Below are 12,232 nucleotides of genomic sequence, written 5' to 3'. Positions count from 1 at the left end.
CAAATTAGTGCAATCAATCTTTTTCCCCCATTAGGAATGTTGTCAGTGTTTTCTTCCCGTCTTGTCATTTGTGTCTTGACTTTGTTTATGGTGTCTCTTGCCAAGTACAAAATTTTCATTTCCATAGAGTCAGAGCTGTTCCTTTTTTCCTTCCAGTCATCCTGCGTTCTTAGGGAAAACCTGTCATGATTTCGAGATTTGTTGAAATACTCTTGTAAATAAGCCTTTCTCTCACAATTCACTCCTAAGTCCATAAGAAACTTGGTATTTGTATACCAGTGGGCAGTAGAGATTCAATTGAAATTTCACTTCTCCCAAATGGAAAATCACTTGTTCCAATATTATTGTTCAAGAGTCTGCATATACTATTACCCACTGTGCACACCTGAGAATGGAACTGAGACCTGAGGGAGGAGGTGGGACACACCGGGAAGGAAGAGCTTAAGAGCAGAGCTGGGGACTGGGAATGTGGCTCAGTAGTAGAGCGCTTGCCCAGCATGCAGGAAGCCCTGGGTTCAATTCCTCAGCACCACATATAACAGAAAAAGCCGGAAGTGGCGCTGTGGCTCAAGTGGTAGTGCTAGCCTTGAGCAAAAAGAAGCCAAGGACAGGGCCCAGGCCCTGAGGTGAAACCCCAGCCCCAGCACAAACAAACTAAACCAATAAACCAACACACACACAGAGGGCTGAGGGATGGACTCAGTCCTGAGACCCGGCGACTAAGTGCTCAGTAGAAACCGCCAAGTGATTTAACAAGGGGCTGCTCTTCCTACTCCAGCATCATCTGAGTCTCTGTGTGTGTGTGTGTGTGTGTGTGTGTGTGTGTGTGTGTGTGTGTGTGTATAAGTCGTGGTGCTGGTGGTTGAAGTCTGGAATCCCAAGCTGTATAATCCAAGGCTCTACCTCCCGCCCCGTACCCCATCTCTTTCCCTTTGCTGTCTGCACACCCTCCCATGGAAGCCAGATAAGCTAGTGAGTAGAATGTCCTGGTGGGGGTTTAAAGCTGCCCAGAGGAGAAAACGACCTCTCATTGCTGAACTGTCAGGCAAGGACCACACGAAACTAAAATGCAGGTGCGCACACTGCCTCGCGCTTCTCCCATGCAGTGACTCTCAGGATGGCGCATGCTCTCTGACGGTCCTGGAGACTTAACGTGGCATTGCTGAAAGTTCAATACCAGTTCCCGTGGGGGCTTCTGAACCCACAACAACCAACACGAACCTCCTCTCCTCACACTGGGGCAGTCAGGGAGAGAGTCCCATTAGAAGAAAATCTGTGTGTCTGAGGTCCTGGCGTCTATCCTAATTCCTAAGGTCAAGTCTAAATGTTCAGTTGGATATATATATATATTTTTTTTTAAATCTCCCAGTATGCGTATGTACACAAACAAATTGACTAAAGGGTGGTATATCCAGGGGAGGGGTCTGATGGTAAAATTCTTCGGAACAACTAATGAACCATTTGACAAAATGAATACTAGGAAGCTCACATATGTTTTGTTGAGGAGGAGGAAGGGGAAAAGAGGGGGTGCAGAGGTCATTATATTTAGTGTACATTATGTAAAAGTTGAACTATGTCACCTGCAGGTATGAATGGGGCAAGGGAAACAGGTGAAAATGGTGGAAGGAATGATATTAATCAAGATTTACTGCATTCATAACCTGACTTGTGAAAGTGAAACCTCTTTGTACAGCTACTTAAAATTAACAAGTAAGGGGGGTGGGAATGCAGCTTAGGGGTGGATTGCTTGTCTAGCATGCCTGAAGGCCTGGGTTTGAGTCCTCAGCACCACATACACAGAAAAAGCCAAAAGTGGCGCTGTGGTTCAAGTGGTAGAGTACTAGCCTTGTGCAAAAAGAAGCCAGGGACAGTGCTCAGGCCTTGAGTTCAAGCCCTAGGACTGGCAAAAAATAAAATAAGATTCAAGGGAATATCAGGGCATTGCCTACCAAACTCATCAATGAAAAAACTTCATCAACATGTTCAGAATCATTTAATGACTGTTCCGGATACACCTTTCACTGGGCTACAGGTGATTTTAGGGTGACCAAGCTGATGAGCCTCCCAACCATTTTTTAGACCCTGGTTCTTGATCCCGAGGACCCGGGAAAGGGGACAGTCACCCAGCCAGGATCCTCCCGAGCTCTCTTGACTTTTCCTCTCTCGCTAAGGAAACTTCCCCAGGGTATGGACGATGGGGACAGAAGTGGGGTGGGTACCTGACACCCCAAGGGGGCTTGCCAAGAGGAAGTAACAAGAGGACGCGGTGCTGCAGGCCAGCCACGGATCTGCTGAATAAATAAACACGAACTTGCCCAAAGTTCCTGCCATACACAGCAGGGGGAATCCACCAGGCCCACGAAGGCGAGGGGTGCCGAGGGAAGACCCGACATGTGGGGGGCGGGGGGGGGCCTGGCCCCAGGCCGTGGGGCTACGTGCTACACACCAGCACATCTGCAAAAGGCCCTAGGAGCGTCTTGTTAAAGATGCAGCGCACCCACACCAGGTAGGTGGTGAAGGGCTTGATGTTGTCCGTGAACGTGTGGTTCTGCACGGCCAGGATGTAAGGCACGTAGGTGTTCTCCCCTTGTTCCTGCAGCCACACCTCGTACTTCACCTCCTTCACCTTCAAGTATTTGAGGTTCCAGGGGATCTGCCAGGACACGGTGAGGCGGGCCTCCGCGGCGCCCTGCACCGACGCCTGGCACCGCGCCTCCCGCACCTTGCCCGGGTACAAGCTGACCGTCCACTTGGGCCTCCTGGGCCCTGGCCGGCCCTTCACCACGCGCCGGATGGCCTGGATCAGCGACGGCAGGTCCACCTTGGTGTCCTGGTAAATGCGGAAGAGCCACTCGGGATTCCTACAGCAAAGATGTCGGGGTACCTCTTGGCTTTGCAGAATTCGAGCCTGTTCGGCCCGATCTAAGTGGGCGATGCCCCCCTGGTCCCAGGGTCTGTCGATGTGAGTGACCGTGTTCTCCGCCATCGTGTTCCGCCAGGAGACATACTGGAGGTCCATGCCGGGCAGCGAGGCCAAGGTCTTATACGGGGTGTAGTGATCAGGATTGACGGCATAGGGGAACAGCTCCACCACAGTGGCCCCCCGGGGCAGGAAGAGGGCGGTGACCAGCTGGGCCCCGTGCATGCTCACCAGCATGGAGGCGTTGCTGACCAGCCGCACCACGTCAGCGAACGGACGGTCCTCCAGAGACACGGTGACCGTCTTCATGTGGAACTCGCGGGCGAGCTCCAGCAGCAGCTCGGCCTCATTCACGATGAGTCGGGTGTGGGTGCGGCTGAAGACCAGGATGTAGTCCTCCCCCAGGGGGAGCCCCCCCTGGCTCACATTGAGCTTCTCCGTCATGAAGCGAGCAAACTGGCGGATCTCGTGGCCTGAGACCAGGATGTTGGCTTTGGGGCCCTGAGGCTGGACAAAACCATACTGGTACCAAGTGGTGACCTTCGAGAGCCCCACGAAGGCCTGGGAGAAACAGAGCAGCCGGCCCAGGGACTTGAGCTGCGAGCGCAGAAGGGGCTGCTTGGGACTGAGGAGTTTGTAGAGATCGAAATGGGCTCCCTCGCCCCAGCCCTCCATGAAGAAGAGCCGGGCCTCCTGGGCCAGGCCGGGGAACTGTCGGAGGGTGTAAAAGAGAGGCAGCAGGTCATCGTGGAAGACGTGCATGAGGTTGTCGGGGTTGAAGCGATTGGTGATGAGGGCCACGTCGGGCACGAACACGGGCTTGGGCATGAAACGCAAGGCTGCGGCGGGCAGCTCAACGAAGTTGAAATACTGAGTGTTGTGGTCTTCCACGGTGGACAGGTCGAGCAGGGCCGGCTGGAAGCGTCTGGAACCCAGGTTGGGCAGCATGACCGAGGTGTTCCCGTGGAAGAAGAGGAACTCTTCCGCCTCGTTGGAGTAGCAGAGCCATTTGAAGCGGCAGATGCGTTCGGTGTGCGTGCGACCGGTGCACAGCATGTGGGTGCCACCTTCCATCAGCATCTGCAGGGCCTTGGGGTAGTCGATCCTCGGGGTCTGGGCTGGCTCTGGGGCCTGCTGGCCGAGGGCCAGCTCCTCCTCTAAGGTGGCCGCATGCTCCCGCAGCCGCACATGCTTCCACAGGACGGCAGCCAGCACCGACACCAGGAGAGCATTGAGCACGGCGGACAGGTGCATCGTACCGCCACGCGCCACTGGGGGGCGCTAGTGAGAGGCCGGCCTCAGGCAGGTGCCACGGGCCAGGTGGGCGTCACCCATCCCTAGGGGGCCACCTTGAGGACCACTGGATGCCTGGTGGGGGGGGGGGCAAGAGGGAGAGAGAGAGAAGGGGGGGAAGTGATTTGAGAACCATGAGAGACTCCACCAGGCAATTTCTGCTTCTTGATCAAGTTCTCAGGTGATTCAGCCAGGACTCCAAAACCAATGCGCAGGTCATAAATTACATCACCAATAATGAGTTTCTTGTCTTTTTTGCCAGTCTTGGGCCTTGAACTAGGCACTGTCCCTGAGCTTTTTTTTTGCCAGTCCTGGGGCTTGACCTCAGGGCCTGAGCACTGTCCCTGGCTTCTTTTTGCTCAAGGCTCACACTCTACCACTTGAGCCACAGCGCCACTTCGGGCCTTTTCTATATATGTGGTGCTGAGGAATCGAACCCAGGGCTTTATGTATAGGAGGCAACCACTCTTGCCACTAGGCCATAGTCCCAGCCCCCCTGAGCTTCTTTTGCTCAAGGCTAGCACTCTACCACTTGAGCCACAGCGCCACATCTGGCTTTTTCTGTGTCTGTGGTACTGAGGAATCGGACCCAGGGCTTCCTGCATGCTAGGCGAGCTCTGTACCACTGAGCCACTTTCCCAGCCCCCAATAATGAGTTTCAAAGCTTGGAAATGGTTCCCTCTTTCTTTCCTTCGTTTTCTTCTTTCTCTCTCTCCCTTTTCTTTCTTTTTTGGTGCTAGTACTGGGGCTTGGACTCAGGGCCTGCACACTGTCCCTTCATTTCTTTGCTCAAGGCCTTACACTTGAGCCACACTTGCACTTTTCAGTGTTTTGCTGGTCTCACCAACTTTTCTGCCCGAAGCTGGCTTTGAACCGTGATACTCAGGTTTCAGTCTCTGAGCAGCTAGGATGAGTAGCAGGCACTGAGTTTTGATCCGTGCATCACAATCCTACCATAGGAAGCAGCAACTTCACCACTATCTGGCTCCCACCTGTCATCCTAGCTAGCTACTCAGGAAGCTGAGATCTGAGGGTTGTGGTTCAAAGCCAGTCCAGGCAGGAAAGTCCCTGAGACATTCCCCCCCCCCAGACTTTTTTTTAATCTCCAATAAACTACCAACAAAGTGGGACTGGGGATGAGGCTTAGTGGTAGAGTGCTTGCCTAGCATGCATGAAGCCCTGGGTTCAATTCCTTAAGTACTAAATACACAGAAAAAGCCAGAAGTGGTGCTGTGGCTCAAGCTAGCCTTGAGTGAAAGAAACTGAAGGACAGTGCCTAGACCCTGAGTTCAAGCCCCAGGACTGGTTAAAAAACGAAAGTCAGAAGTAGAGCTGTGGTTCAAGTAGTAGAGTACTAGCCTTGAGCACAAAAGCTCCAAGGCCCTGAGTTCAATTCCCAGAACCTGCACTAAACAAACAAGAAACAAAAGGAGCCAAACTGAAGAAGACAACTGGAGTGACAAAACTAAAAATAGTACATTATAACCCACAGATTATAAAGAAGTATCCCTGCGTCAATAGTGTTATGAATAAATAATTGAATAAAAGGACTCCAGGAGAAGGAACAGATCTTTCTTGCAGAATGCCAATGACTACGGGGACAATGATGCAAATCAAAAAAAAAAATCACTGGTTGGCAGACAGCAGCAGTCATGATTGTTGCCGGCAAGATCTGCGGACTGATGCTAAAATTAGTCGTGGAAACAAGATCTTTGCACAGTCCCCAAAACATCCTGAACGATACATGTTACTAAGGTAAAAAAAAAAAAAAAAAGAACAAAAATAGAAACTGCAGCAGCAGTTTGCACCCAGCAACTAAAGTCAGCGCCCCGTCAGAAGCTCTGATGTCACCGGCCCCCCCCTGCTGACGTCACGACACCCTTAAGGCCATGCAGGCAGAAGGGCACGCTCTGGATTGCCCAAGGTGGAATCCTGGCTCCCACACCTGTTCTAGCTCTGATATCGATCACGTTAACCCCAAATGGAGGAACATTTTCCCAAGATGAGCTTGGAGACCATGGAAATTGAGGAGCTTCCAATACGTTCATGGGCCCAACTATCCTTTTTCACTTCCTATTTTTTTGTACAGGTCTTGGGACTTGAACTCAGGGCCTTTTCTGTTATATGTGGTGCTGAGGACTCGAACCCAGGCCTTCATGCATGCTAGGCGAGCACTCTACCGCTAAGCCACCTTCCCAGCTAGCGTTCTTGTTCTTAAGGGCCCTGCTCATCAGTGGCCTCGCTGGGTCTTCGCTGGTGGAGCAGGCAAGTGCGAGGCTCTGGGAAGGCAGAGCCACAGGCTCTCCGGTAACCTAGCAACCCAGGGCTTCTTGCTGTAATTACTCCCAGCCCAGCCCAGCCAGGCAGAGGTAGCTGACTGGGACAGGTGCGAAGGAAGGAAGCGGAGCTGTGGCCATTGCTCGCCCCCAGGTACTCCGGGTGGGGTGCTCACGATCCCAGCTGGTGGTGCTGTGAAGACAAGGAAATGATCTGCTCCAACTCCTTCTTCTTCCTTCTCCTCCTCTTCTTCCTCTCTCCCTCTCTCATCTGTCCTGGGGCTTGAACTCAGGGTCTGGGCACTGTCCGTGAGCTTCTTTTGCTCAAGGCTAGTGCTCTACCATTTGAGCTACAGCGCCAGTTCTGGCTTTTTCTGTGCATGTGGTGCTGAGGAATGGAACCCAGGCCTTCATGCATACGAGGCGAGCACTCTACCACTGAGCCACAGCGCCACTTCCGGCTTTTTCTAGGTAGTTTATTGCAGATAAGTCTCATGGCCTTTCCTGCGCAGGGCTGGCTTCAGATCTCAGGAGTCATTAGCACTGGGCTACCTTTCCTCTCTTTTCTCTTTCCTTTTTCTCTTTCCTCTTCCCTTCCTTCTTTCCTTCCTTTCTTTCCTCCTCTTTTCTCCTTCCCATCCTCTCTTTTTCTTCCTTCCCCTCCCTCCCTCCTTCCCTTTCCCTCCCTTCTCTCTTTCCTTCTCTGTCACTCCATCTTCTCTCAAGCAAAACCAGGATTAGAAAGATGAGGGGCTGGGAATGTGGCCTACTGGTAAAGTGCTTGCCTAGTATACATGAAACCCTGGGTTCGATTCCCCAGCACCACATATATAGAAAAAAGCCAGAAGTGGCGCTGTGGCTCAAGTGGTAGAGTGCTAGCCCTGAGCAAAAGAAGCCAGGGACAGTGCTCAGGCCCTGAGTTCAAGCCCCAGGACTGGCAACAAAAACAAAACAAAACCAAACAAAGATGACATACTCGCGGGCCAGGGTGATTTCTCATCACATCTAAGGCTAAGAGTGAGCCTTCTCTCCTCTTCTACTTGGTGCTGACGAGGGAGCTGCTACCCCCCCACCCCCACCCCCAGCTGATGGGGCCCCGGCAGGCTGCAGTACTCCCTCCCCGTGGTCAGGGATGGGAGCTGGAACCCCTCTCCAGGGGAAGAGCTCCTCAGATTCAACTCCCCCCCACTCGGTAGACACAAGGCAAAGCCTGTGGCTGCAAGAACAGCACTGAGAACCATCTTGGGCCATAACTGGGCTCAAGGAAGCAAATTGGGACAAGAAAATGGGAGTCAGGCCAGGAGAATTCTTGTTCTGTCACTTAGCTACATGAAGCTAGGCTGTGTGTGTGTGTGTGTGTGTGTGTGCACGCATGTGCACATGTGCTAGTATCAGAGTTTGAACTCAGGCCTTCCTCTTGCTCTTGGCTCACCTTGTTTACTGGGCTGGTGCTTTACCACTTGAACCACACCTCCAGGCCCCTCAACTAGGGAAATTCTGAACTCCTCCAAGCTCCCATCTCCTGGGCTGAGCCACAGACACAATAGGTTCTGGTTTTGTGAAGGAAGAGACAACAGCCGCAAAGCCAAGTGCTTGACGGTTATTTTCACAATATTATATTATTTTCTTTTGTTTTTGCCAGTCCTGGGGCTTGAACACAGGGCCTGGGCACAGCACCACTTCCAGCTTTTTCTGTGTATGTGCTACTGAGGAATCGAACCCAGGGCTTCCTGCATGCTAGGCGAGCACACTACCACTAAGCCACCTTCCCAGCCCATCTGAAGTCATTGGGGTGTGTGTGTGTGCACCACTATTGGGGCTTGAACTCAGAGACTGGGCACTATCTCTTCACTTTTTCCACTTAAGGCTGGTGCTCTACTACTCGGGCCAGGGCACCACTTGCTGCTTTCTTGTGGATTGGAGACAAAGAGTCTCACAGATTTGTCTTCCTGGGCTGGCTTTGAACCAAGATCCTCAGATCCCAGCCTCCTGAGTAGCCAGATTGCAGGTTGACCTGCCAGCTCCCAGCCCAAGTCATCTTTCCCACCCAGGAGCTCTGTTTCTCCCGAGTAGGCTGAGGGGGGCGGACGGGGGGTGTTGGAGCTGGACCCCAGCCGCAGGGCTGCATCTTGACAGGGGAGGTCCCCCCGGGCCTGCTGGGGTGCAGCTTTCCCAGGCCTCGCACTGGTCCACCACCCACCCACCCCCACCCCCGGCCGCGCCAAATGCGCCACGACCGAACTCCACGCAGAAGGGCGAAAGGACCCGCTGCCCTGCCCACCCGCGTCCGGAGTGGAGAGGCAGGGGGGAGGAGGGGGCGGTCCCAGCCCGGGATCGGGGTCTGAAGGGCGAGGGGACCCGCTGCCCTCCCCACCGGAGTGGAAAGGCGGGGACATCCCCCCCCCCCCACCTTCCCGGGCTCCGGAGGCCCAGGGTCAGGGCGCGGGGTTGCAGGCCGCCCCGCCCACCTCAGGCGCCCGCGCACACGCACACGTCCCCCTCGGCGCTGCAAACGCTCGGCTCTCGTAGGCACCCCCCGCCCCCCCCCCACCCCATAACACCGGCACCACGTGACGCCTCCCGAGGGACCCGCGAGGCCCAGCTCTCCACGCCGCGGCCGCCGCAACCCCCGCGCGCCCCTCACCTGCAGCCCGCCTCCGGCTGTCCACGCCGCCGGCGCCCGCTCCGAGCCCCGCAGGCCCCGCAGGCCCCGGCAGCGAGTGCAGACGCCGTGCTGTCAGACGCCGGCGCCGCCGCCAGCTCCGCCGGCTCCCAGGTGCCCACCGTGCGCCCGCCCGGCTCGCCAGCCCCGCGAAGTAGGGAGTGGGGGTGGGGGGGCGGGGAGGATATTAGGCGCATGCGCAGACCTCCTCCTTTGGTTGGAGGAATTCTGGGGATTGTAGTTTACTTGAGAGGCTGCGCCCGCGTCGCTTCCCGAAGAGGCGGGGTCGGGCTGGGCGCATGCGCACACCATTGTGAGAGCCCGCCCTCTTGGTTGGACGGGTTTTTTTAGTATGGATTCTGGGAGTTGTAGTCCTTTAGTTAAGGGGGTTCTGGGAGTCGAAGTTTGCACCGGCGAGGTGGCCCCCCTCCTTTTCCCGAGCGATGTAGCTAGGCGCACACCATTAAGGGGGAATCGGATAAATAACATTGAGACCAGGGCTGGGAAGATGGCTTAGCGGGAGCGTGCTCTCCTAGCATGTAGGAAGCCCTGGGTTCGATTCCCCAGCACCACATATGCAGAAAAAGCCAGAAGTGGTGCTGTGGCTCAGGTGGTAGGGTGCTAGCCTTGAGCAAAAAGAAGCTCAGGGGCAGCTCAGGCCCTGAGTTCAAGTCCCAGGACTATATATATATCCGTATCTTTTCTGGGCACTGTATTTTACTGTAATTTTCTCCCACTTCTGGATTTTTGCTGTTTCCTTGCACATGAGAGTATCACAGACTTTCCTGCCCAGGCTGGCTTTGAACCGCGATCCTCAGATCTCAGCCTCCTGAGGAGCTAGGATGACAGGTGGGAGCCACTGGGGCTCAGCCTGGAGGATCCATTTTTAATTACCCACCACATCCTATGGCATCATGGCCAAGAGGAGAAAACAAGAAGCGTATCTCTTTAAGACCCACTGCTCAGGTTGCTGGGCCCTGACTCCCCCTCCCTCCCGCCCAGCCCCATTTCTGCTTCACCTGTAACCATGACAACTCCATTGACACCAATGGCCATGAAACCTAATTTAACCTGCCTGGATCAGAAAGAATGGAAAAGCACTTAGCTTTGCTGGGGGGGGGGGGGGGGGCGTGGATTGAATAAAGGGGGCTTTTTGGCCATGTGCTGTTAACTATCCTGCTTATTTGATTACTTTTGTTGGTGATTTCCTTGGGGAGGTGTTTATGGCAGAAGTGATTATTTCTGGGGAGCCTGAGAGGGTGTTTGTTCTGCAATGGTGGGTGTGATGATTCTTCACCCAACCTTGGGGCAGGTCTGTGAGAGAAAGAGTTTTCCCTGTTGGCCCTTGAGTTCATCTTGTGTCTAGTACATTCGTTCTCAAAAGTGAGCTATCAGAGTTTTCTTTTTTAAATTAAAAAAAATTTTTTTTGCAAGTCCTGGGCCTTGAACTCAGGGCCTGAGCACTGTCTTTGGTTTCTTTTTGCTCACAGCTAGCACTCTACCACTTGAGCCACAGCGCCGCTTCTGGCTTTTTCTTTTTAATTTTACATAGTACATTAAAAATTACAACATCAATGAAAAACCATTTGTTTCCATATCTTGGAGTTCATTTCATTTAGCATCATCTTATATGATCATATGTACATAACTACTGAACTATTATGATCATCTGCTAGGACTATCTTAGACATATACTAATTACAATGAGGGAAACTATGTAATCTGTTTCTTAGGGTCTGGCTCATTTCACTTAATATGATTTTTTCCAAGTTTTTCCATTTCCTTACAACATTATTCTTTCTGGTGGAAACATGGAAATCCATTGTGTGTGTGTGTGTGTGTGTGTGTATAGCACATTTTCTTGATCCATTCATCTAAAGAGGAGCAACATGTAGGAAATTAACTATACAACTGGGGGGGAGGGCTGGCAGGCAAGGTGGGAACAAATGAGGGAAGGGGTAACAAGTTTGATAAGAAATGTAGTCACTACCTTTTGTGTATATAACTGTAACCCCTCTGTGCATCACCTTGAAAATAAAATAAAATTTTAAAACAAAACAAAAGCAGAAATGTAATGTGTGGGAATGTTGTCAAAGATCTCAAAAAATAAACAGATAGGGTAGTGCCCAAAATTAGAAACAAAGCAAATGCCAGAATTTAAAAAATAATCACAAAAGGATCCATGTAACTATACTGGCTTTTTCTATATATGTGGTGCTGAGGAATCAAACCCAAGGCTTCCTGAATGCGAGGCGAGCACTTGAACACTGAGCTACATCCCCAGTCCCTACTGCTGGCTTTTTGTTGGTTAATTAGAAATAAAAATCTCTCAGGGCTGGGACTGTGGCTTTGTGGTACAGTGTTTGCCTAGCACACAGGAGTCCTAGGTTCAATTCCTCAGCACCACATAGACAAACAAGTCACTAGCTGTGCTCTCTGTTATCCTAGCTACTCAGGAGGCTGAGATCTGAGGATCGTGGTTCAAAGCCAGCCTAGGCAGGAAAAGTCCAGGCAACTCTTAACTGCAATGAACCACCAGAGAACCGGAAGTGGCACTGTGGCGCTAAAGACAGCACACTGGCCCTGAGTTCAAGCCCCATGACTGACACATAAAATCTCTCAGACTTGGATGGCTTTGAACCATGATCCTTGGATCTCAGCCTCCTGAATGTCAGCTAGGATGACAGGTGGGAGCCACTGTGCCCCACAAAGCCCCCCCCCCCCGACCCCTTATGTTAAATTAGGCTAGACATTCTTCCTGTATTTGGTGCTCCCCACTCCTGTTCCAGCACCCACCTTGGAGTACAATCTGTTGTGCTCCCTCGGTGTCTCCTGAAACTGCACCAGGGCAAACAGGCTTGTATTTTCAGATGATGGAGGTGGGCAGGGCTGGAGGCCAATGCCCAGAAGGTTGTCAGGGCTGGAAGGGACCTGGAGAGCAAGGGGAGTGGCCACCTGAGGGAAATAACTGATTCCCGAATATAGGCCCCAATGGGCCTCGAGCACGCCCCCTGGTGTGCAATCGGGGTATTGCACAAACAAGGCCATGATGATTTTCAGTTATCACTCATGTTATTGTTT

The 12,232-nt window shown here is 52.7% G+C and overlaps 1 protein-coding gene across 1 annotated transcript; it reads right to left on the bottom strand.

The window, feature by feature from the left end:
• Positions 1-1,974: 1,974 nt before the first annotated feature.
• Positions 1,975-9,293, bottom strand: Pomgnt2 (protein O-linked mannose N-acetylglucosaminyltransferase 2 (beta 1,4-)). The gene is made up of 2 exons (XM_048334716.1): positions 9,134-9,293; positions 1,975-4,288 (listed from the first exon to the last, which is right to left on the bottom strand). Exon 2 carries the CDS (start codon positions 4,172-4,174, stop codon positions 2,432-2,434), a length of 1,743 nt encoding a protein of 580 aa, XP_048190673.1. The 5' UTR covers positions 4,175-4,288; positions 9,134-9,293; the 3' UTR covers positions 1,975-2,431.
• Positions 9,294-12,232: the final 2,939 nt, after the last annotated feature.

This window comes from Perognathus longimembris, chromosome 26 (genome assembly GCF_023159225.1).
Source record: "Perognathus longimembris pacificus isolate PPM17 chromosome 26, ASM2315922v1, whole genome shotgun sequence".
In the NCBI taxonomy this organism is placed as follows: Eukaryota; Metazoa; Chordata; class Mammalia; order Rodentia; family Heteromyidae; genus Perognathus; species Perognathus longimembris.
This window is presented reverse-complemented; position numbering and strand designations above follow the sequence as displayed.

Excerpts from the sequence above, each read along its gene's own strand:
- Pomgnt2 (XM_048334716.1), bottom strand. The coding sequence starts at position 4,174 with ATGCACCTGTCCGCCGTGCTCAATGCTCTCCTGGTGTCGGTGCTGGCT.